Source organism: Nanorana parkeri, unplaced genomic scaffold, assembly GCF_000935625.1.
Source record: "Nanorana parkeri isolate BGI_ZX_2015 unplaced genomic scaffold, ASM93562v1 scaffold1458, whole genome shotgun sequence".
NCBI lineage: Eukaryota > Metazoa > Chordata > Amphibia > Anura > Dicroglossidae > Nanorana > Nanorana parkeri.
The window spans coordinates 372,944-398,483 of NW_017307726.1; the positions used below are offsets into that span (position 1 = coordinate 372,944).

The following is a 25,540-nucleotide window of genomic DNA, read 5'->3' on the forward strand; positions in this document are numbered from 1 at the left end:
TTAAGCATTTTGTAAGAAAGTGAAACCAGTATTAGAAAGGTTTTCTGGCTAACAGGGTAATGACAGGAACCTTTAAAATCCAGGGTTCAGGATTCTTCCCCTCCCATCCCAGTGGAGCACCCCTGCACCCTTTAAAAATACTTTTTTTGCAGATGACTTTGGTCTGTTGTGCCACTCTCGGCAGCCTGGACTCACTTGAAGTGGGCTGTATGACACTAGGCATTATTGACCCCAGAAACAAAAGCGGCACTGGATCAGTAAATGAGTGGGTCTGCAGGAGACAGCCGTGGAGAGGAAAACATTATGGCAGCTGGGGCAGCTTTTTTAAAAAAAATGTAACATGTATTTCCACTTTCACAGCCAAATTGAAATAATACCTATTTTATATTTATTACATGTTCCCATTCCCATAACATAAGCTAAAACATTTTTTTAAAGAATGTTTCTTGCAGTTTAATGCTTTTACTTGGGTTAGGGCTTCTTGTCTTAATGGTTAAACTTTCTACTTGCTTCTTCTTTTGTAATGTTAGGAAGGGCTGTGAGGGGTTAAAGGACTACAACCTTGGCTGCTGTATTCAAGTGTTAAGTTAGTGAAGTTAATGACTGAAACACAATCTGCTAATTTCAGTCCTAAGTGTTTCTATAAGGACAGATCACTGTGAAGGTGCTCAGACAATCTTGGAATCAACCATGTTGCCTGCTGCAACAAAACATCTAAAAGGTAAACATTCTTTTTTTGTTTTATTATTTTTCACTATGCTGTGTGAATAGGAACACCTAACAAACATACTGTATTTAGGGGTTTTCTCAAATTTGACCCCAAAAGTGGAAATACATTTTTAAGATGCTGGAAATTAGAAATTAATAATTTTACCTAAACTGGACTTGGGCTTTAATTTTTGAAAGAAGTTTCTAAGAGGCTTACTTTAGTGGATAGGTCATTTTACAGAAGGCAGGCTTCTGGCAGGAGAGTGCCTGAGCATTGCTTTAAACTAAGGACCTCGGTGTTTAAAAGTAAACTCAAGCAATTCAAACTCCACATATGATCATAAAAAGGCAAATGTATAGGTTTAACTTGATTGAAAACACATCAGAATGGTCAGTACTTCCATAAATATAGGCAGTTACATGCAAATCTTACTTTTCTTGTAAAGTCTATCTTAGTCCTGCCTTTCCACCTCTTTCTCTTTTGGTAATTGAGGCTTTGTCATCAGCTAGGGCTCTAATGAGATTTTTTTCACCATAGATAACCTCTGCATATATAATTCAATCATATGCTCATTCTGAATTGCCCACATTTGTGACAGATATAGTTAACAAAGAAAACATATATTGCTGCTACAAATTTCTCCTGGGTTTTCTGTTCCAATGTTTGCAAAGGGAATGCATGAGGACTGCTAGCATGTTTTTGTGCTATGAAAGCTTATAATCAATGAAAATCAATTTTAACATGTCATTGATGGTTAGCAATGTATAACCTTTGCACTTGTCCTGCGCTTTGCCAGATCATGATCTGTTGTAATCTACACATTGTACATGACAGCTCAGCCCATCTTCTGCTACTTATCTTTTCTATAAAAAATGTTCTTATCAGTGCCCATTAGGAGAAGTGTGTGGGATTACATCCTCCAGTGAATATATAGCACAAACGTCATACTTACCACATCTGGGTTATTATACTTCTATAGGTCTATGTGTGCATATACACTGCATGCACAACTATTAGGCAAGTTGTATTTTTGAGGATTAATTTCATTATTGAACAACTACAAACCTGAATATTTAAGAAGGTAAAGTGAGGTTTTGACTTTCTTAGGAGAATATCTATGTGTGCACAATTATCGGGCAACTATTAGTCTGCAGGATTATTATGCAACTAAATGGAAAACTAAAATGTTCCCATCTCACTTGTTTTCATCTGTTAAAGTGAGAATAATAAACAAACAACTCAAAATTTACAAATAAACATTTCTGACATTTTCAAAAACAAAATCAGTGACCAATATAGCCCCCCTTCTTTTCAATAACAGCCATAAGCCTTCCATCCATGGAGTCTGCAAGTTTCTTCATCTGTTGACGATCAGCTTTTTGTGTAGCAGCAACCACAGCCTCCCAGACACTGTTCAGAGAGGTGTACTGTTTTCCTTCACCGTAAACCTTCTGTTTAAGAAGGACCCACAAGTTCTCAATAGCGTTTAGGTCAGGTGAGGAAGGGGGCCATGTCATTATTCCTTCATCTTTAGGACCTTTACTGGCCAGCCACGCAGTGGAGTACTTTGATGCATGCGATGGAGCATTGTCCTGCATAAATATTATGGTCTTCTTGAAAGATGCAGATTTTTTCCTGTACCACTGCTTGAAGAAAGTGTCTTCTAAAAACTGGCAGTAGGTTTGGGAGTTGATTTTGAGTCCATCTTTAACCCGAAAGGTCCAACTAGCTCATCTTTAATAATACCAGCCCATGCCAGTACCCCACCTCCACCTTGCTGGCATCTGAGTGGAAGTGGAGCTCTGTGCCCGTTACTGATCCAGCCACGGGCCCATCCATCTGGTCCTTCAAGAGTCATTTACATCTCATCAGTCCATAAAACCTTTGAAAAATATGTTTTCAGATATTTCTTGGCCCAGTCTTGACGTTTCAACTTATGTGTCTTGTTCAGTGGTGGTCGGGTTTCAGCCTCCCTTACCTTGGCCATGTCTCCGAGCACTGAACACCTTGTACTTCTGGGCACTCCAGGTAGGTTGCAGTTCTGAAATATGACAGCACTGGAGGATAATGGGTTCCTGGGAGCTTCACGTTTGATTCTTCTAAAATCTTTGGCAGTTAATTTGCGTCTTTCTTTCTCAACACGTTGACCATTTGCAACAAAAACTTTGATGGTTCTGTGATCACGCCCCAATATCTTAGCAATTTCAAGAGTGCTGCATCCCTCTGAAAGACTTTTTACAATTTTTGACTTTTCAGAGTCAGTCAAATCTCTTTTGTGGCCCATTTTATCTGAGGAAAAAAGCTGCCTAATTATTATGAACAGCTTGATATAGGGTGTTGATCTCCTAAGGCCACACCCTCCCTCATTACACAAATACACATCACCTGATATGCTTAAAGTACATTTACACCTTTGTAAGTGATTTTGAGTTTTTTGTGGTAATGTAGAGGTGCAGGGGGAATGTACATGTGTGTGCATTCTCAGGAGTCACAGGGCTGTTTTTCATACTTTATTTTATAGACTCTTTCACAGGCCAGAGACCCAGAAGTTCAAAATTCCCGCCACAAGATCTTCAATCCGTCTCTCAGAGGGTCGGGTTGTTATCTCAAAACTGAAATCAGCTGATCCCCTCTCCCCTCTGAGCAGATAGCAGAGATGAGTCATCAGCACAGCTCCTCAGTGAGCTGTGTGTGTGATGGAGATCTGTCCGTGTTCTAAAGAATCTCCTACACTTGTCCTGTGTCTCTCCCCCTTATCCTGGGTCACATTTACTCTCTGCTGCCCCAAGTCCAGGTTCCTTGATGTCCCCCGTCCACTCCCCCCACCATTCTTCTCATTTACAGATATGACTTTTAGAACAGATAAAAAGACAATGGGGGGTGGGGGGGAGTAATTGATCAAAACTGGAGACATAATCTGGAGCCGTTGCCCATGGAAACCAATCAGCATCTTTCTTCAGTTTGCTCAGGTAAGATTTGAAACTGAGTCAGAGAAGCTGATTGGTTGCAGTACAAATCTGCTCCAGATTTTGCCTGCTCCAGTTTCGATAGATCCCCCCAATGTGCAGTGTCACCGGGGATGTGCGGGGTCACCAGAGATTGTTTGGTGTCACCAGGGATGTGCAGGGTCACCGGAGATTGTATGGTGTCACTGGGGATGTACGGGGTACAGCTTGGAGTTGGACAATATGCATAAAAATTGTGATTTGGTCAAAATACTCACTTACCTAATAATTGTGCACACAGTGTAAAGTGATGTTGTGTGTGTTTATATACACAGTCATGTAAAAAATAAGTACAAGCCATGGAAATTGTTGATTATTTTTAACATATTTGAACAGGTAAACATTAGATCATAACTCAAACAGTGCCGACAGAGAAAGGTTATATAGTTGCACAAATGACACATAAATTTGTCGTGACATATTCATTCTCAGAACCTGAATGAAAGAAAATGCAAATGTGCGCATGGAAAAAGTAAGTACGCCTCTACATTTACCACCACCTCAAATCCATGAAATTAGAATCATGTGTTTCATATTAGGTGCCAATGATTAAAACCTCCTGAGAGTATGCAGGTGCAACCTGTTTTATTTAAACTTCAGACATATAGGGTCTGGTGTTCTCTAATAATGACACCACACAGTCATGTGGTGTCATTATACCAAGACAAAAAGAGCTCTCGAAGGCCTGCAGAAAGCAGGTTGTGAATGCTTATGAGTCTGGAAAGGGATGTATAAAGTTTGACTACATTTCCTACACTGTAAGGAAAATAATCTACAAATAGAGTAGATTTTGAACAACTCCTAATTTGTTAAGCAATAGCCAGCCCAGCAAATTAAGCCCAAGAGCTGGCCATACACTTTACAACCATCGCACGACTTTCGTCTTGCAATGGTTGTAAGCTAATTAAAAGCTTGTACGATCTGCCCATCTTGGACAGGCAGATCGTACTTGCGATTATCGCAAGCCCGCCCTGCTGATGGGGATGGCTTCCGATGACTGCAATGCTGAGCGGGCAGGAAGCGTTTGCGCACACCGCCCGTGGGGCATTTGTCTTATGAACACACGAGAAACCTGCCGAAAATGTTACGATTTTCGGCTGGTTTCTAACATGCCCGTAAGACAAAAGACGTGCGACCGTACAGTAGAAACGGCAAAAGGTTTTCCTGGCACAGTCACAAGCTAGCATGTAAAAGAACTTGTCTCACCACTAGGGTTAAAAACAGAGGTTTGGATACACGTCTTCTGCAGAAAATGTGACAGCTGCGCCAAGGCACCTCTTATAGTGCGGTCCTAACTCTAAACTATGAGAGTCTCCATCTTGGAGCACATGGGTCAGAAGATACATTTGGGTGCAGGTCTGTCAGGAGGAAGCCCAACCTCCCTTAAAGGCACAGGAACACACAAGGGATCCCGCACATCCGTACAGTAGAAACGGTTGCACGCCTTCCATACACCTGCCGATTATCGTACGATCGCGTGATTTCCCGCGATTATTGTGCGATAATTGGCATGTGTATGTCCACCTTTAAAGAGATCTCCAAAAACCCCAACATTTCATCATGGGATCTGCAGGTAACTTTTGCAGGAGGTGGTGTCAAAGTATATGCATCTATACCAGGGCTCAAAATTTCAAGTCTTGAGCTACTAGCCAGGCCTTAAAAGTTACTCGCCACCAGTTGCCCCACCTAACTCCTACCCTGCCCTGACCTTAACTCCTCCCCTAAACACGCCCTCTTAAATTATCTTATAAAATTACATTGTTTAAATGTTTTATTCAGAATAAAGTTACAAAAATAAATATTAACAACTTTTACAATATTACCATAAATCAATGTAAACATAAAGGAAAATGTATCCGGAAATGCAGAATGGCACCAGTTATAGAGGACTACAACTCCCAGCTACACTTTATATATCAATGCAGAATGATAACGGCTATAGAGGACTGCAACTCTCAGCAACACTTTATAACTGGTACCATTCTGCATTTTTGGATAAAGTGTTGCTGAGAGTTGTAGTCCTCTATAGCTGTTATTATTCTGCATTTATATATAAAGTGTAGCTGGGAGTTGTAGTCCTCTATAACTGGCCTATTCTGCATTTTTGGATAGAGGACTACAACTCCAAGCTACACTTTATATATAAATGCAGAATGATAGCGGCTATAGAGGACTACAACTCCCAGCAACACTTTACGCAGGAAAAACCTACTGACCAAATAGAAAAACAGTAAAGAACTGCCCCCAACTTCCTATGGCATCAGTATGATGTCACATTCCTGCCAGATAATTAAAATAATAAACATAAACAATGATGAAAAGGAATGTTTTTCCAACTATCCAAAAGAATGGACTGGAGTACCTGCTTGCAGAGCTCAAATTACGTCCATGACCTTTTGAAGATCAGTCTCCCCCTCCTGAGAAATAGCAGCCTGGAGATCAAAGCAAGGATCACAGTACCCGGCCGTTAGTTCAGGCTGACCTGTGCTGCCATGGGAACAGGGACGCCTATAGCAAGATGCCAGCCACTAAGTTTGAGCTCATGGTCCCGTCTGCCTGCACATGCGCAGTAGAGAGCGGGTATCTATGGTGACAGGAGACGCTGGCTTCTAATAGACACTTCTCCTGTCACCTGTCTAAACAAAGACAATCGCCAGAGCCGATCGATCGTAGGAGGACAGAGCAAGAGGAAACTGAAAGTGCAAGAGAGAAGGAGAGAGCGGATGGATCTCGTACCTGGCTCGCACTCGCTTTTTTTCCACTCGCCAAATGCGAGCAGGCGAGTGAAAATTTTGAGCCCTGATCTATACTATGGAAAGGATTGAACCAATTTAACAAGCATGGGAGTTGTGCCAGGGAAAAAAAATCCCTTTCTGTCCATAAAGATTATTGGAGGAAGACTACACTTTGCCATTGAACATATAGGAAAATACCAGGCCTTCTGAAACAAAGTACAGTGCACTGATGAATCAAAGATCAAATTGATTCAGCTACAGTGACAGTAGACATGTTTGGTGCAAATCGAAGACAGGATTTCAGGAGAACATTATATCAAATGTAAAGTATAGTGGTGGAAATGTTATGGTTTGGAGATTAATTCTGCATCATATCAAAATGTGCTTGATAAGAATGCGAGGCCATCTGTTGAAAAGCTGAACTGGAAATGGATCATTAAACACAATAATGTTCCAAAGCACTCCAGCAAATCCAGCAAGGAATGGCTCAAAATGAAAAATGGCTTTTTATGGACTAGCCTAGTCAAAGCTCTGATTTGAATGTCATTGAAATGTTGTACAGGATTTGAAACTCGTGAACGAAAACCCACAAACATTTTGCAACTGAAGAACCTTGAGGACTGGTGAAAATGTTCACCAAGAGTGAATTTTTAGAGAGTGGAGGGCAGTTATGCAAACCACCTACAAGCAGTAATAACTATTAAAGGGGCATTACCAGCTTCTGAGAACAAGGGTACACCTACCTTTTCCACAATACACCAATATATCTGTAAATGATTGGAAAGGCAATTTTTCCTTTTATATCACTATCTTCTGTAGACACTGTTTAAATGAAGAGCTTATATTTGCCTTTTCAAATATGTTCAAACCATTAACAATTTCCATAGGGTGTAGTTATCTTTTCACATGAATGTGTATATGCATGTGTACTCATTTACAGAAAAAATGGTAATCTTATTTGTGCTCTGGTTAGTTATTTGTAATCAATCTGTATATGAAATCCCCTCTATGATCCCCATGCTCCAGCATTCCAAATGCATTATACAAAAGAAAGCAGGGCTGAGTGCCATAAACTCTAACTTTCAGCTTCTCTAAAGCGCAGGTCTTAGTTACTCATGTTTTCTGGAAAAACAGTTATGCAACACAGGATACTTAAATCATAATGATAACAGAAATCACCCAAATGGCCTTAATCAAAAGTTTATATACCCTGGAATGGTTGGCCATGTTACAGACACACAAGGTGACACACATAGGTTAAAATGGCAATTAAAGGTTAATTTCCCACAACTGTGGCTTTTTAATGTCTGTGTATAAATAGTTGATGGGTTTGTTAGCTCTCACGTGGTGCACTGACCAGGCTAGATACTGACCCATGGGGAGCAGAAAAGAACTGTTAAAAGACCTGCTTAACAAGGTATTGGAACTTTATAAAGATGGAAAAGGATATAGAAAGATAGCCAAAGCCTTGAAAATGTCAGTCGGTACTGTTCAATCACTTATTAAGAAGTGGAAAATTTGGGGATCTCTTGATACCAAGTCAAGGTCAGGTAGACTGAGAAAGATTGCAGCCACAACTGACAGAAGAATTGTTCAGGATACCTTTACTGCACCAATACCACAAAAAAAGCCCGGTTACAATATGGCCGACAACACCTTGACACGCTTCACAGCTTCTGGCACACTGTAATTTGGAGTGATGAGACCAAAATAGAGCTTTATGGTCACAATCATAAGCACTATGTTTTGAGAGAAGGCCTATAGCGACAAGAATACCATCCCCACTGTGAAGCATGGTGGTGGCTCACTGATTATTTGGGGGGTGTGAGCTCTAAGGGCACTGGGAATCTTGTGAAAATTGATGGCAAGATGAATGCAGCATGTTATCAGAAAATACTGGCAGACAATTTGCATTCTTCTGCATTAAAGCTGCGCATGGGACGCTCTTGGACTTTCCAACACGAAAATGACTCTAAGCACAAGTCCAAGTTGACCTTCTAGTGGATACAGCAGAAAAGGGTAAAGGTTCTGGAGTGGCCATCACAATCTCCTGACCTTAATATGATCGAGCCACTCTGGGGAGATCTCAAACGTGCGGCTCATGAATTTTGGCAAGACGAATGGGCAGCTTTACCACCTGCAAGAACTCAGGGCCCCATAGACAACAATTACAAAAGACTGAACGCTGTCATTGATGCTAAAGGGGGCAATTCAGAGTAATAAGAACTAAGGGTATACAGACTTTTGAACAGGGGTCATTTCATTTTTTTATTTGTTGCCATGTTTTGTTTTAGGATTGTGCCATTCTGTTATGACTTACAGTTGAATATGAATCCCATAAGAAATAAAAGAAATGTGTTTTGCCTGCTCGCTCATGTTTTCTTTAAAAATTGTATATTATAATGGTATAGTCCTAATTCTCCAAGGGTATGCAAACGTTTGAGCACAATTGTATTTTTCCAAAGTTCCTATTCCCCTTGAGCAACCAGGGAGCATTTGGGTAAGACATCCTTTGACCTCTGTTTAAAGGGATAAAAATAGTGCATGCAGCATTTTTTCCTGATCGCACTGCACCAGAACAGAGGGCATTCCTGTACGGTGCGGGCAGGGGGAGTGCCTGCGGTGCCATTGATATAAATGGCACCGCCACACCCCCTCCTGCCCTAGAACGCGACCCAGCCTAATCTGTGCTCGGAACGCACTGAAAATGGTGTTACTGGGCCCTCAGGCTATGTTTACACCATGTCCGGGCCAGAACTGCTCCAGTGCAGTGTGGTTTTGCCGAGGTTTTTTTTAGCTTAAAATGAGCTTTCAGGTGCAGTCCAGTGCATTTGCATGTGTTTTTGATACATTTCCATGTATTTTAGTGCTTTCCAAACCAGAGAAAATGGGACAAGCAGTATTTTTTCATCTGGACCGGAATGGGCTGCACTGGTGTGAACAGAGCCCGGAAATACCATAGGGATACATTGGGATGCTTTTTTGGTCCGGGAACAAACTGTTTTGGTCTGGGCATGGGTTTCGGGCATGGTGTGAACAAGCCCCAAGAGGAGATTTTCCTTCACTTTCTGTCACAACACAAGACACAACAGGAAGTGACGGAAGATCCCCAGCCTGAAGTCTCCTTACTCCAAAAAATGGCTTTAGAAACACTTTAGTCTTTAAAAAAAGAGTAAAAAATGTATGTAAATAACCGCACAATATCAAAAGTGAGACATAGTTCTTAAGGTACAACTATACTTTTCTAGTCTTCCTTGATATTGTAAGCCGGGGCCTTAACACTGTCAGTTTTGTAAATAGTATTGATTGTCTGACCTATTGTTTCATGCGTCTGTTGCTTTTTGCAGAATCTGATGAATTGAAGATACACCGAGACAGAGAAGGGCAAAGGAAACTACTTTATTTTTCCAACATTTTTAATTTTTATAATCTGTTGATCACACCTCATGTTTAAATTGGTGACTGTTTCCCTGACTAGTACACCATTATTAAAGTGACACAAAAGAGTAATTGTGATACATATCTCTTGCTCTATTAGAACATCTTTCAGATTTTTTCTTAATTAGTCTGGATTTTTGCACTTTGTTTTGCATTTTTTTTAAAAATCTGCTTAACTTTGTAGAATCTGCTCCTTTCCATTTACCATTAAAAACTGCATTTTTTATTTCTATTATTTTGTAGTTTCCAGGTTTATAAACATCTCACAGAATGGCTGGCAAAATATGAGGGTAATGTGTCTGTATTTCTTTATAAACAGACCCACCAAAGTTTTCATATCATTAATATAAAATGTGTCCCACTGGATACTATGGGGCTGATTTATAAATCTTCTGCCAAGCATATAGCTGGGCGAACGCCGTTCATACAGCATTAGCCCCACTAAATTCAGCCTATTTCCATCTAGTGGTGGTAATGCTGTGTGAACAGCCTCTATTCCCTTAATACATCAACCCCCATGTCGCAAACTTCCTTGGTTCTGAATTAGCTTGTGGGGAAAAATATTCTCTTTGCTTTTTAGTGTTTTTTTTTTTTTTCTTTCAGTTGTAGCCGTCATCATTAGTTTAGACATACATACTTTAAATGGGCTCTTCATTGTTATGGACACATACTGGATAAATATAGACTTTAAAAAAAATCAATCTCACCTGTCAATAATATTGTTGCCATGTACCGTGCATGTTAAGGCACGTCAGTCAGTCACTCAACTTGCCTGTAGAACGGAGGTTATTGGGGATGCAGGGAGAGCAGAGAGAAGGCCCAGTAATTGCCTTTAAGATCACAGCATCAAGCATTACTTTAGATTTTTACAAGGCCAGCCAGCAACAAAAGAGCAGTAATTTATGAGCTCAGCGTAAAAGAATAGCATAATTGCATTAAAAATTAATGCTAATGAACACTAAAATGGGGAAGGTGGTTATTATGAAAGTTTGTATTCATCTTCCCTGGTTTGAATGATGGCTAGTGCCTTGATTAATGGCTTAATTTCTATCAATTAGCAGGAAAAAAATCTCCTACGAGACAAGGGTAAATTGAGCATTGAATTACATATCTTTTGTGTGTGCTGAGGATAGAGGGAACAGTGTATCTCCGTGACAAATGTGGTGTGGCCTGCAGGGTGACAGCTTGTGTGTAGTTATGGGGTGTCTGGAGATGACATGCAGACAACTCTCCCATCTATACAATGTTAATTAGTCTATGCACATGCTGCTGCCAGTATAAATCGACAGCAGCAACTTCTGCATTGTCTTTTCCTGATTTGCTTGGGCTTCCAGTGGCCTCATTTTCTTCATTTTTTTTAAGACAGGTCAGCCTGGTGGAGGTTTGCAGTCTCTTTAATTGATCAATTTTTGGAAAGAGTGTCAGTGTTGCATTCTGCTCTAATACTGCATTTACATGTGGCCTTCTTAAAAGAAATATAACCGTGTCAAAGAGATCAGGGTGACAAAAATAACTTGTTATGTTCTGGGAAAGTTTGTCTGTGTACATAGGGGAAGCCAATTTGCTAATTACATATACAGTATTTGCTTTCAGCTTTAAGGTGCCCATACACTTTACAACCCTCGCAAGACTTTTGTCTTGCGAGGGTTGTAAAGTACTTAAAAAACGTACGATCTGCCCATCTTGGACAGGTAGATCGTTCTTGCGATCATCACAAGCCCTCCCCCCTGACTGCAATGAGGGGCGGGCTTGCGATGACTACAAACGGGCAGTGTGCGCATGCGCACACCGGCCCATTCGGCAGTGTGTGCGCATGCGCACACGGCCAATCGTGCAGTGTATGGAAGGCGTGCAACCGTTTCTACTGTTCGGTCGCACGTCTTCCGTCGAACCAGCAGGCCACTAACTCGCCGAGAATCGTACGATTCCCGGCGGGTTTTCTAGCCTGCTGGTTCGACGGAAGACGTGCGACCGAACAGTAGAAACGGTTGCACGCCTTCCATACACTGCACGATTCTCACAAAGCAAGTCAATTAGTCAAACCAACTAAAAACTACACATTTCCTTGCCATTGCACTGAACCACTGAGAGCCCTTAATAGTGGCTGATGTACAAATCTCTATAATAGGGAAGAGCAAGCATGCAAAAATGTGACAGTCACGTGAAATAGTACTTCAAAGGGTAAAGAAACTTTCCCACAAAGTTTCTCTACCCCTTTTGCCCCCACCTTTCTCAGTAGGTATAAACTTATCTAGATCACTCGGAGACCTGTGGCATTGTTTACATCCCTCCGTTGGCTTCTTTGTCCAATGCAATGTCCACCCCTGCACAGTTAGGCCATATAGACTGCTTTATGGCTGGTAGACTGTTCAGCACCTATCCATCTACCAGTTCCATAGAGGTCTATAGGCTTGTGCAAAAGGGTAAGGAAACTCTGTGGGAAAGTTTCCTTATCCTTTAAGGGAAACACTGCATAAACAACTTAAAATATATGTTCACTGAAATTGTACTATACCTTCTCTTTAAGAGCTTAGTAGCTTAAGGTTAACTTGTTATTGATAGTCTCATTATTTGCAGCACATTGCTTTCAATGTGCTGCAAATGAGCCATTGTCAGCAGGAGTCCAGTCTGGAGATACCAAGTGATAAAAATCCCCTGTGTAGTTTAGGCCTTAGCACAACAGCCAGTTTATAAAATTATCCAACAAGGCAAGGTGGGAATAAGTGGCCTGTTTGCTGCTTCCTAAAAAAATGAATTACTGGCAACTGTTGTTTGTATGGATATTATTTCATTGAAAATTATATGATATTGTGAACTATAAAACTATAAAATGCAAACTTGACAGTCTTGTTACAGTTTTAAAAATGAAAGTCCTTCAGAGCAGGCTTTACAACAGGGGTAGGCAAATTCCAGCTCTCCAGCTATGGTGCAACAATAAATCCCATTAGCCAGTGCAAGACTGACAGCCACAGCCATGAATCCTAGAGGCAGATGCATGGTGGGATTTGTAGTTTCACCACAGCTATCACTGCTCTACAAGGTGCCTGCTACTTCCTTTGCTAAAGTGTATGTAAGCCCTAAAAATGAGCTTCTCTTTTTGGTCTGTTAAATATACAACTGAATATATATCTGTTTCTTAATTCCTGGTTTTATGCGGCCTACAGAACACCTCCCTCTGTTATGGAAATGGAGATGTGTTATGTAGACCTGTCATAGGATCACAATGCTTCCCCTCCATAAATACAGTATGGTGAGCGAGCAATGTTAAATCACCAGGGGAAAAGAAAAATAAAAACCTGAAAAAAATAATTACTGAGAGCGTCATTACTGGCTGTTGACGTGCTTTCACTGGATTGTAGGATGGTAATGAGTAGAGCTGCACCAAAATGAAAATTTTTAAACTGAAACCGAAAATTTAAAAATGTCAGACCGAAACCGAAAATAATGTTTTTTTCCAAACCTTTTTAACCACTTGCCGTCCGCCCGTTGTAAAGTGCAGCATTGGCGGCACTGCAGCATTGGCGGGTTGCCGTCTCCAGACGGCATTTTTTTTCTGCTCGCGCGCGCCCCCTAGCGGGCACGCATGGGCAGAAAAGACCCGACCAATGCAAACACCCGTTACCGGGTGTTTCACATGTAGACGATCGGCGGCTCCATAGCCCGCTGATTGTCTATATGTGCTTGTTTAATAATAAATGTTTTATCATTTAATATAGGGGAAACGGTTTTTTTTTTTTTTTACATTTCGGTAATTTTTCCTTAATATAGTAAAAAATAAAAACCCCAGTGGTGAATAAATACCACCAAAAGAAAGCTCTATCTGTCCCCGAAAAAGGGTATAAAATTAATTTCAGTACAGCGTTGCATGACGGAATAAATGTCAGTCAAAGTACCGCAGCGCTGAATACTGAAAAATGGCCTGGATGGGAAGGGAGTTTAACACCGCGGATGTCAACTGGTTAATTTTTTAAAAATATTTTTATTAAGTATTTTTATTCTTTAAATTTACTTTGGGGGCTTTAGTGAAATATCAGGGGTCTGAACAGACTCCTGATATTTACCTTTTAAAATAGAAAAAGAGATTGAGAACAGAGTCCATATTTTCTTTTTCTGCATCCCCTGTTATAAATGAGTGTTCCTGTTGATTCATAACTTGTGGATATAGTATGAGTTAAAATGTATACAATTATGAACGAACAGGAAGTGATGTAGAGCACTTCCTATTCATTCATAACTGAAACAGTAACTCATACTATGTCCAGTTATTTTCAAACAGTCTCCATCCTGACTCGCTGTCACAGCTGAGCTGGCGCACGGCTGTCTCTGCTTCCACACCGCTTTCCATTCTGATCGGACAGAGGAGGCTGGGGGGCAGTGCGGGAGGAGAGCCTGGCCTCTTGTGAGATGCCAGCCACTCCCCCGCATCGCTCGGCCTCCTCTGACAGTTTCTCTCCGGGGAGGAGATAAACTATGGATGCACCACAATTTCGGCCGAAAGATGGCACATTCAGCATTTTGCCAAAAGTGCCATTTCTGGCCAATATGTTTCGGCACCTGAAATTTCAGTGCATCACTAGTAATGAGGTTAGATTTGGGGCAAAACTTAGCTTCAGAGCAGTTGAGGCCTTACATTGTGCTATAGGGCTCCCTCGCCATTCTTAAGTTGACAGACGTAAAATCGGGCATCTTCTGTTTATTTTAAAATAGTGAATAAAATATTCACACACATACATCACCCTAATTTCTGCCTGCCCCTGATATATGAATGAGCATTTTCATAGTGGAAAGGTCTTTTCTGTGCTGTGCCCCACTGTAAGCTGCCTAAACAATGCCCCTCCGGTACATTTTCTAGTGCAGGTGTTCTTAAACTCTGAATTGTGCTGCTTTCTCTGGTGGGGTGAATAGTGGGGCTCAAAAGTTGGCCCATGCTGATCTGCTGGCTCACACTTGTTGTGTTTCCTTGCATGGCAGTGGAAGTTTTTTTCTACAGGACAAATTAAGCCTCATTCCCTCTGCATCATACTTTAAAGCTTTTCATGATTAACTGTGGAAGTTTAGATATGGAGGGCTGAGGCCTACTAGAAGCACAGCATGCATACTAGAAATATGGATGGATGGATGGAAATATGGATGGAATCGTTGGATGGAAGATGGAGCTGGGAGACGATGGAGTGTATGCAGGGGGCAGAAGATGAAACGGAGATTGTACAGAAAATTGTATAGGCCAAGATGCAGCTGGCAGAGTGGTTTGAAGATGGAATGTGCAAAATGACCAGGAGGGACTAAAACTTTATTCTTGTTAGGTTCTTAACAAGGAGTGGATTGTGAGGAGGGTATTGCAGGGCAGATTGATTGGTTAAAGCTTCACTAGATAAATCCAGGTCACTATAGAAAAACAATAATTACCAGAATGTTCTACCAAAAGACATTGCTAGGCCTGGCCATGCAGGTGTAGGGTCAGTGACTCCACTGTTTAGAGTTGGTATAATCTTTAATGTATGTTTGCTGTTCTTTACAGTGACTAGGTATAATGGTATGTATCATGCCTGGTCACTGTAAATCTTTACCTATCTATTTGTCAGACAAATGACTGGTGAAATGTGCTGGAAACAAGTACCTGGCTTCCACTTTGAGATATGAGTAGTGTGTGACCACAGGGAATAGCTGGGAGTAGGACAGAGGGCAGTCTGTACCTTCTCTTGTCTTTCCTCTACTGGCTCTCTCCTCCTCCCCAGCTCCCTGTTCTGGGGACTATCTGACAGGAGCAGTGACACTGATGTCCCTACTCCTGTCAGCCTATAGCGGCTGATCTGGAGGGGGCTCCTGGTGGCCCACAGAGCTGGCAGGCAAAATGATTGGCCGCGGTCTCTGGGTGAGATCCAGCGAGTTCCCACTGAAAAGTGGAGATCATTGTGGCCATGCAGTAGTACTGGTGAGACTGATAACCTTATCTGATAAGATTTTTAAGTACTCCCGATTCAAAGAAATCTTAACTTCTTGCTCATACACATTAACTTGTGGTTTTACCTGCTATTGTTTTTATGTGATTTATAGTGTTGATAATCTTAGTGTATTTTACACTACAGCTTGTAATGGAATTTCATATGTACTACATTTTTATGTTGAATTGCATCTACATTTTCATTTAAAATCAAATATTTTTGTAGTTATTTGCTGTATATCAATAAGAAACGTGCTTCGACTTTAAATTTACATTCTTATTTAGCAAAATGTTTCGTTCTGGAATTGATTTGCAGGAAGGAAGACTAAGATCATCCAGGCTTAGAATGTGAGGCTTGAGTAGAAACGTTTAAGGACTTGCCATAGCCGTTATTGTAATGCTATGTTTCTTATTTAATGTCTTACCTCTCCGTACTATATTCAGTGTCAGTTTCTCAAGCTGTTGTATAGTCCCAGTAATGGCAGTGATCTTATCTTCACCTATCAGTTCCGTGATGGATGGATGGATGGATAGATGGATAGATAGATATACTGTATATATATATATTATTTTTTTTAATAAGAATACCACTACCTACCCATGATTTCTTTACATAAGCATCCAATGTGTGATGTAAGGTAAAGGTTAACTTAGAGAAGACCCCCTGCAGCGATATTTTTTTTTTTGTGCTGTCTGGAGCATTTCATATACTGTATATATGAACCTGGAATCCAAAAGGTCACTCACCAGAAATAAGTACCTTTGCATATCAGAAAGGTGCCCCCCTATGCCTTGTATGTGGTGCTGACTTTATCCCTTAGGGAAACCTTTCATAACAGAAATATATAGGCTGCCACTACTGATCTCCCTATGGAAATGCTAGTCGCCTGCCTAGATCACTGACAAAATGGTATGCAAATCACAAGCACTGACTTAATGTTACTTGCTGCATGCTTGTTATGGGTCAGTGACTTAGAAAGTTTTTAAAGCTGAACTCAAGACACAGAAACTTCCATCCAGATATATACCCAAATAGCCAAAATGGATATAAATGTACTTTATGTGCACTAAATGCCTTTGCAGACCCAGATATTTTTTTAGTAACAGTGACATAACCACAGTGCTGTACATAGCCTGTTATGAGTAACAGTGACATAACCACAGTGCTGTACATAGCCTGTTATGAGTAGCAGTGACATAACCACAGTGCTGTACATAGCCTGTTATGAGTAGCAGTGACATAACCACAGTGCTCCACATAGCCTGTTGAGAGACCAGAGCTGTGGGAAGGAACCGAACAGGCTCTGCACACTACAGGCTGCCTGGGGAAAACTACAGGAGGGGGGCGGATACAAGACCAGTCACGCTGCACAAGGAGACAGAGCAGCAGTGACTGGTCTTTATTATAGAAAGCTTGTGCATGGTGGCAAAGTTGCAAACTGTATTACTGCACAGATCTGGTAGAAATATACAAAGCACATCGAGATTCAGGGACATGAGGGGTCAGCAGCACCTTCATATTTCCTGTAACAGACACCTGGGACTGGGACCCTTTTCCTCACCTGTCAGATTAGCAACATTTTGGATTTTAGGTTTCCCCTCTTTACTGGTTAGTGCTATACACTGTTTATAATAATAAATTCCTACAAGATTCAGAAAAGCTTCCAAAACTAGAGTAGCAATGAGCGCTTTTTTAAGTGTTCAGAAGGTTAAAATAAACGTAGTAGCATTCATCACATTTATTGTATGTTGCAGTATATGAATGTGGGAAAATATGAATGCCAGATAGAAAAGAAACATTTCAATGAAGTGTTTTCTTGGGAAAGAGTGCCACCTAGTGATTATTATGGATGATTGCTTTTCTGTTTGATACAAATATATGTTTCCTCTTGGCAGCACATAAAATGAGTCATAATAATTGTAATTTAAAAGCTAGCCCGTCTCCTGCCTCTGAAAGTTGTTAGTTGGCATGTTGCATTTTGAATTAACTGCTCTTTTTTCCCAAAATATAATCTGGTGATTTCATAGCGCCACATTGCTGCAGATTTACAGTGCTGTATTCCACTGGATATTATTTATAATATGCCAAGACAGAACATTAGTTCCATTTTAGGTAGAGCGAAGTTGTCTGCAAGGTTTATATCAAGCACATTTTTATATTGTTAGGAGTCACATTTAAGGCAAGCGTATCATAATAGAATTACCTATTCCTACCATTGCTGACCTTCATATGAAAAATCTAGTTGCTTTGCTTAATGCTGATCTTATAGCTCTAGCCTTTTGATATTACCAGTGTCATCGTTTTAAATAGATCCAACACATTTCACATTACTTTACTGTGTAATAGTTAGTTCATACAAATGCCTGATGTCAAGGAGCCCAACTAAATTTAAAACCAGGGCCCTGGCACTGTGAGGCAGGATGGCATGTATCCACAGTGCTACCCCTGCCATTTAATAAATAAAATATAGCCTAATTTCAACAATTGTAGTAATTACATTTTGTATTTTTAGATTGCCAAATTTAATCATGCGTAAGAGGAGTTAAAGATGTGCGTGTGTGCGCGTGTGTGCATGTGTAATTTCTTTTTTACACAATTTCGGTATGAGGTGTGTATGAGCATACTATAGGACATACCTCTGGAAGTGAACAGCATATATGTTGTGTGTGTACCCAAAGAGTTTAATGGGCTGCCTCTAGAAAGACACTGGAGGTAGACCTTATACTCTATAATCCATATAATGGATTAAAATGTGACATAAAAAGTATTGGTCGCAGGCTTTAAACATTGTCTTGTCCTGAACAGGCCACAGCACTGAGATCTGTTAAGCTGGCCATATACTTAGATTTTCTAAAGAACTTTTGCACAAAATAACTTTTTGTTGATTGCTGGGGGTTAAACCGATGATCGATTTCGACCGTACTGACGAAAAAACTAAAAGGAACAGTTTGGAAAATGTTTGTCAAATGAACAAAATTCTAACAGTGAATGTGGTTTTCGTTAGGTAGCAAACTAAATTTTGATCGACATTCTTGAAGTGTCTGATGGCATTATCGGGTGGTAAAGACGTCCCTTCGGAAATCTGAATTGCACCTTTGAATACAGTGTATTTAGGCAATGGAGACACCCCTGCCACACCCCCAGTTATACCAGCCATTAAGACTGTATATTTCAAAAATGATTGGTGAAACCCAGACTTGTTTTTTTCACCAGTACTTTCCTTCATACTGGCTTTTAAAATGTCAAAAGGTTTAATGCAGAATAACACCTATGATAGTTAAATAGAACCTTTTGGTAGATATCTGTACATCAGACCAAAACGAGGGACAACTTGGGAGGAACAAGGTTGATTTGGTTCCAAATGAGGGGCAGATCCTCCAAATGAAAAACAGTTGGAGGGAATGGACTTCAGTTTGTTTGGTATTCAAACAGTAAACTTTTCTTGTAAAATAATCTTAAGTGTTGCCAGTCAGAAGTTTCCTATTAGTTTTCTAGTATAGGTTAAATATGAAGAACTAGGTTGTTTTTTCATTGGCAAAAGACACATTTTTTTCTTGTTCCTTTTTAAGATCTGTCCTAGCGTCCTACATGTTTTTGAATGATCCAGTAGATAAGATGGAGTGACCTAAAGAAGCAATATTTGAAGCCTGCTTTGAATATTCAGCAAACAAGCGAGTTTGATTTCCGTACAGGACATCAGCCATTATTGGATGTCTTTTCATGTTCATTTTTCAGCAAGGACTTTTACAAAGTGAGCATTGATTTCTGCAGCTTCCTAGCCTTCTCAATCCATTATTTTTGATTTTCCTATGAAATATATATGTCCTTTCTACTGACATCTGACAAACATCATATGGAAGTCATTTTATCTCCCAATAATGTGTTTGTCAAAAAGTATCAGTCACTAATGGATTTCACTTCCTTGCAGTCCATTCCAACCACGTTAATGTCATCGACATAACTCTTACATTTAGCCATATATTTATTTATTTTCATCTTTATACTTGCCCCTGTGTAATTTCTTTCTGGTTGTCACATCTTATCTGTTTGTCCATGATAAATACTACAAACAAGTATGGCTAATGATAAATGATGGGCATGCTCCAGCTTGAAGCCTTGATTAGAGTATTTTGACAAATCGTTTTCTGTTTCTGCAAAATTATGCAAAGTCCAGGTATCCTGATCTTTCAAGTGTTTCAAGTCTTACAGGTCTCTGCACCCTAAAACTGTATTTCCATATTAGGTGGATACCAGCAAATTGACTTAAAAGACAATTAAGATGTTTCAGAGACCCCAGTTGAAAGATATTTTAATCTGAATTCCCAAGTCCAACTACTTATTTCAGTGAAACTACTTTGAGGTGGAAGAGACAACAAGAAAGTATCCCCAGTGGATATGAAACTAATGGGCAATTTATCCTAGTAGCAATAACTGAAATAACAGTTTTGATTGCATGTTTTTTCTTAAGTATTGTAAAAAAAAGTGTTGTCAATGCCTTTAGCATGTACCCATAGTGACTTGATCTCTAAGAAAGTGCAGGTTGGACCTTATAGAAGGCTTTTTTAGCCTTGAGTGCCAAAAACATATGATCTGGTAATATGCAAATCCCAACTTTACGTAGATAGCCATTTTTTGTCCCATTTCCTGCACCTTAGTATTTGCTGCTAAATGTTATGGGTGGCCTCAGTTATCTGCAGTGTGAGGTGAAGTCGGTATTTGCATTATAGAACATCCAGGTTTCAGAAATCCAGAGGTGCTCTGGAAAAAAAAAAGTGCCTGCTCTATGGCCCAGCTGACACTGCAAGTTACTACAGGTTTGCTTTAACAGCTAATTTGACCCAAAACTAATATTTTGTCTGTGAGATTTAACAACTGTCCATTAATATATGTTCATAAGTTTCTTTTACCTTTCAGACCAGAGCATACTTATAGAACAAGCAAAGCGTGTGAAGGAAATTGAAGCTATTGAAAGTGACTCCTTTATAGCTCAGAACTTTCGGTCAAGTCGAGACAGTAAAGCTGTAAGTTTTTGTGTTTTACAGTGTTTTGTTTACAACCAGTGCTTTAGCCCTAAAAACTGAAACAACCAGTCAGATTAAAAGCAAGTCTGTACTTTCTCCAAAAAGGGCAGAAGAAGTGCAGACACCCAAGGTAACTGTACTTGCATTCCCTCCACCCCCTTTTCTCCCTGATCCATTACTAGAGTGCCCTACGTTTCCCACATAACTGACTTTCTAAAAGCTGAAACCTGCTTAGAGTTCAGCATACTGATTCTAACTTTCTAACTCCAATATGACAGCAATCAAGCCTGCAATTGTTGGCTCAAGCACCAAATGTTGTGTGATGGGGGCCATATGTTTCCCCATACCGGAAAGTACCAAGTATTTCTCAGGGCTCTGGCAGCAGATTGGGGGTGATCGGGGAACACTAGAGCACTAGGTGCTGGCATGAAGCTAAAGAGGATATGGGCTTTGTTCTTTTTATATTTAGTACATTGCAGGACACATCATTAACCAATATAATTGATAATAACAAGGTTCTTAACTAATTACATTGTATAAAAACAAGGTTCTTCACAAATAAAAAAGAAGCTTGAATGTATGACATTTACTTCATTGACAGGGTATCATTTATAAGTGTGTTCTTACCTATACATCTTTGCTTCCTATAACTGATGAGCCATCATGAATATTGGAACCATTCTCCCTTCAAACTGATTTCAATCTTAGATGAAACTAGCAGGATGTTTTACAGGTTTTGCTTTATTATTGAGTTTCATAATTTGATTATAACTGTGGATTTCCTTATCCCCCGATTGCATGATTCTACCCGTTGTTTCATTGAAGGATGCCTGTACTAAGACATATGTGGAGGACACCATTACTGACCTCCTCTGTAAAATGCTAGTTGCTTGACTGTCTCCTACATCAATATTCTCTGAGCCATAGATCAAGCTACCTGCCTACTACCCCATGTGTCCACACTTAAAAAGCAATTCTGGCATTACAGCTCAGGCCAAAGGGTCTGTCTACCAGCAAATGCTGTTTATGTCATACGGTGGAGTCTTCCCAACTCTGTTCTGCCAACCATGGAATCTCAGTCCAAGAGGAATGTGTGATGGTGATACGTGCATCATATTGTAAAACAAACCAGAAAACAAACAGTAAGTGCAGGCGCCCCTTCATACGTGTATGTGCAAACTCACTTGCATCTCCCTAAAAGGGGTAAGAAACTGTTTGATAAACTGACACTAAACTGCAGCGTTAAATCCTAAAAATGCATTGAAGTACACTAACTATTAACAAAAATGTAGCTTTTTTGTGTATCACTCAGCTGTAGATCCTCAAATCATCTCTGAATTTGTGTTGACACTGTCCTTCCTTCCCCATGGTCCCTGTGTGTGTTGTAAAGTAGCCACCGCTCCACAACGCACGCAGGGACCATAGGGAACATAGCCACCCTCCAGAAGGAAGGAAGGACAGTGTCAGCACCAATTCAGAGATGATTTGAGGACCTACAGCCGATTGATACACAAATAAGATACATTAATGTTAATAGTTACGGTATTTGAATGAATTTTTAAGATTTAACTCCTGAGGTTTGTGTCACTTTAATGTTTATTCATTTTTATGAATTTTTTTTTTAACTCTCCAGCATCTTCCAAAAACTTAAATATCCCCCCTCTAAAAGTACCAAATAGTCTCGAACAGTAGGATGTAAATAGTGGTCAGTAGACAAAAGGCTTGTCTAAGGGGTTAGTACTGCATCTAAAGTTCATAACATTGTGTTTTGGGGTTTTTTTGGGGGGGAAAGAACTGATCATGTTTTTTTTTTGTTTTTTTTTTTACAGCTACAGGTTTAGTATGTGTTACTCCCCAGTTCATAGCCAACAAAATATTGAAAATCTTCAAAGTTTTGTGTAAAATAAATATATGTTGAAATTATGGTATTTAAGGAGAATTATGAGGTGAGTGATTTTTTTTTCACTCGGCCTCATAATCTGAGCTGACCTGTGACAATGAGACTGTCACAGGTCGGCTCAGTAGATCGGGAAGTGAGCGAACACATACCGGCGCTCGCTCACTTCCCGATCCTGTGCCGGCAGAGAGCCGTGACAGGGGAGAGCCTGGATTCCCCCCTCCCCTGTCCGATCCTCCAGCGCTGACTGACGGAACGGACAGGGGAGGGGGAGTGTACAGCTGGCTCTGCCTCTAGATAGGCAGAGCCAGCTGTCACTCACGCAGCTGGGTGGATCCAGACATAATTGTCGGGATCCGTTCCAGCCACGGCGTCTCGGTATACTCAGTATATACTGAGCTTTGGGTGACGGGAGGACGCTAGTTTGTGTCCTCCTGTTACCCTTAGGAGAACTATGGGGAAAAGCCCTAACCCCATAGTTCTCCTTTTAGGCCCCATTCACACTGAGCGATTTATGGAGCGATTTTTGCTGCGATATCGCTCATATTTCCGCGCTATATCGCTCTACGTAGCTTCACCAATACATTTCAATGTAGCTGTTCACATCTCGTCGCTCAATATCGCTCAATATCGCTTGTAGCTCGTCGCTGGTAGTTTGTCACTCCTACATGACCCTTTTTTAGAGCGATTTTGAGCGATATTGCTCCTGATTGCATACAGCCCAATAGGAAGATGTCGCGCGACACGTCGCTCAATGTCGCTCAAAGTCGCGCGATTTCCATGTCGCTTAGTGTGAATGGAGTCTCAATCAGCACTTTAGATGTCAAATTAAAACCTCAGATGGTATTTCTTCTGAAGTGCAAATATTTTATATGCTTTTCAAGAAGACTTTAACCCGTTGAAGTGATGATGTTTTATATACTATAATTAGGAGATATTTTTTGGTAATCTAAATTTGAGCTTGTAGCATAATTTGGATATTAGATGATACTGTTTGTCTGCTTACTATTGGTGAAGGAGCATTTTTTTTTTATATTTTCAGGGACTCTGGAGATCTGTGTGCTTGAGCTCCCAGGTCTATACATACCTTCAGCGCTCCTTAAGTGTTCCACTACTGCTTCGATATTTCATTTATTTGTATGTTCTCGACAACCCCATGGTGGCAGATGTAGTGAGAGCCCAAAGTGGAATACTATAGAGTTGCATGTCCACATGTGTCTCCCATACATTTCTTCACATTACCATGTGTCCAACTTCTGTTTTTGTTTGTTCCTGTGTTCTGGCACGGTTAGTGTCCAAAATGCACTGGATCGCATAGAGCATGCCTCTCTGTGTTCTGGGGTGGGAGAGGGTGTGATGGTGCCATTCAAGTCATTGGCACCGCAGCCACGCTTCCCATCCGCAGTGTGATCGCCTGCACCAAAACGCATGGTACAGCAATGCCCGTGGTCTGGTGCGGTGCGATCGCAAAAAATAGTGCATATACAAATTTTTTGCGATCGCCCCAGATCGCAGGCATTGCTGTACCACATGTTTTGGGGCGGGCGGTGTGGTGCCATTGACATGAATGGCACCACCAGAACACAGGGAGCCTTGCTCTATTCGATCCAGTGCATTCCGGACACTAAGCGTGCCTGAACACACCTTACAATTTAACACCTTACATGTTCCTTCTGGTGGTCCTTAACTTTTGCACAAGATACAGCAGCATATTTTTTTCAGTACACATTGGAGTAGAATGATGTTCATTTCTTTAAGATAATTATGTTTTTTATAGTGTAGGGAAAGTGTGTTTCAGTACTGGAAGAGACAAGAGGATAAACAAGGCCTTTACTCCTTTGTGTATCACCTGTGATAGTTGAGTTGTGTACAAGAGAACAAGTGAATATGAGCGCTCACACTATTAGATAAATTTTTAGTCTGCAATCCCTGTAAAGATTAGTGGTCTCCACAGAACGGGCAAGGACACTACACAAGTGCGGTAAAAGCATTGCAGAAGATCCCAGCAGCATGAAGTTCAAGTGAAGACTGGCAGAGCTCTCATTTACTCATTTTTTCTTGGTGAAAGGCCTACCTTTGCATATCCAGTCTAAAGATTTCTACTGGCTTGAGACGATCCAGTTGCATAATTCACCTTTTGTGGAGCGTTCTTGCACGAAGGAGGAATTGGCTCTACCAGATCATTTTAGCCAGTCATTGTAGTTTGTGCCAAGGTATGCCAGTGCTGGAGTTTAGGGTGTATTTAACCCTTTTCCTTACATTGATATAAACACACATGCTCAAGAAATTCAAGCATGAATGTGCAAGGAATGATCTTGCAGCAGTAATATCATGCCTAACATGCAGCTGCACTTTGTTGCCTTTACTAGTGTAAGCCATAGCTTTGTGGCCTACTAAACTTTTAAAAAGAGATTTCCATATAATACAAAGCTTATTTTCTCTGTTATCCAATTGTTGAAGTACAGTTGGTCTTTCAGTCTCTAGTACGCTCACATATACATGTGAAGGCCTGAATCAGAGATAGCTGATTAGAGAATAAATACAGCTTTATAGATTAGAGTAGTTGATTTGTGGAATGGGGTCCCAGTGGACAATACGGACTGGAGAATTAAAGGCAGCATGGGATCTACCGCCTATAATTTAATCCACGAAGATTAACAAACTGCGTAACCCACAGCCATTAAATTCTGCCCTGAAGCGGTTAAACATATTTATTATATCTATCTGCAAAGTACGGGAACGGAGCGATATTCTCAGCAAGCTATCATCTCTAAAGTAATTGACAAAGGGGTG

At 40.5% G+C, this 25,540-nt stretch overlaps 1 protein-coding gene across 1 annotated transcript in view; it reads left to right on the forward strand.

Annotated features, from left to right (window-relative positions):
• RSRC1 (arginine and serine rich coiled-coil 1) overlaps positions 1-25,540 on the forward strand; it is a 238,905-nt gene that overhangs the window by 208,290 nt on the left and 5,075 nt on the right. Inside the window, exon 7 of the mRNA XM_018570115.1 lies at positions 20,744-20,850. Coding sequence (XP_018425617.1) covers positions 20,744-20,850 — 107 coding nt within the window. The remainder of the gene's footprint in view (positions 1-20,743; positions 20,851-25,540) is intronic.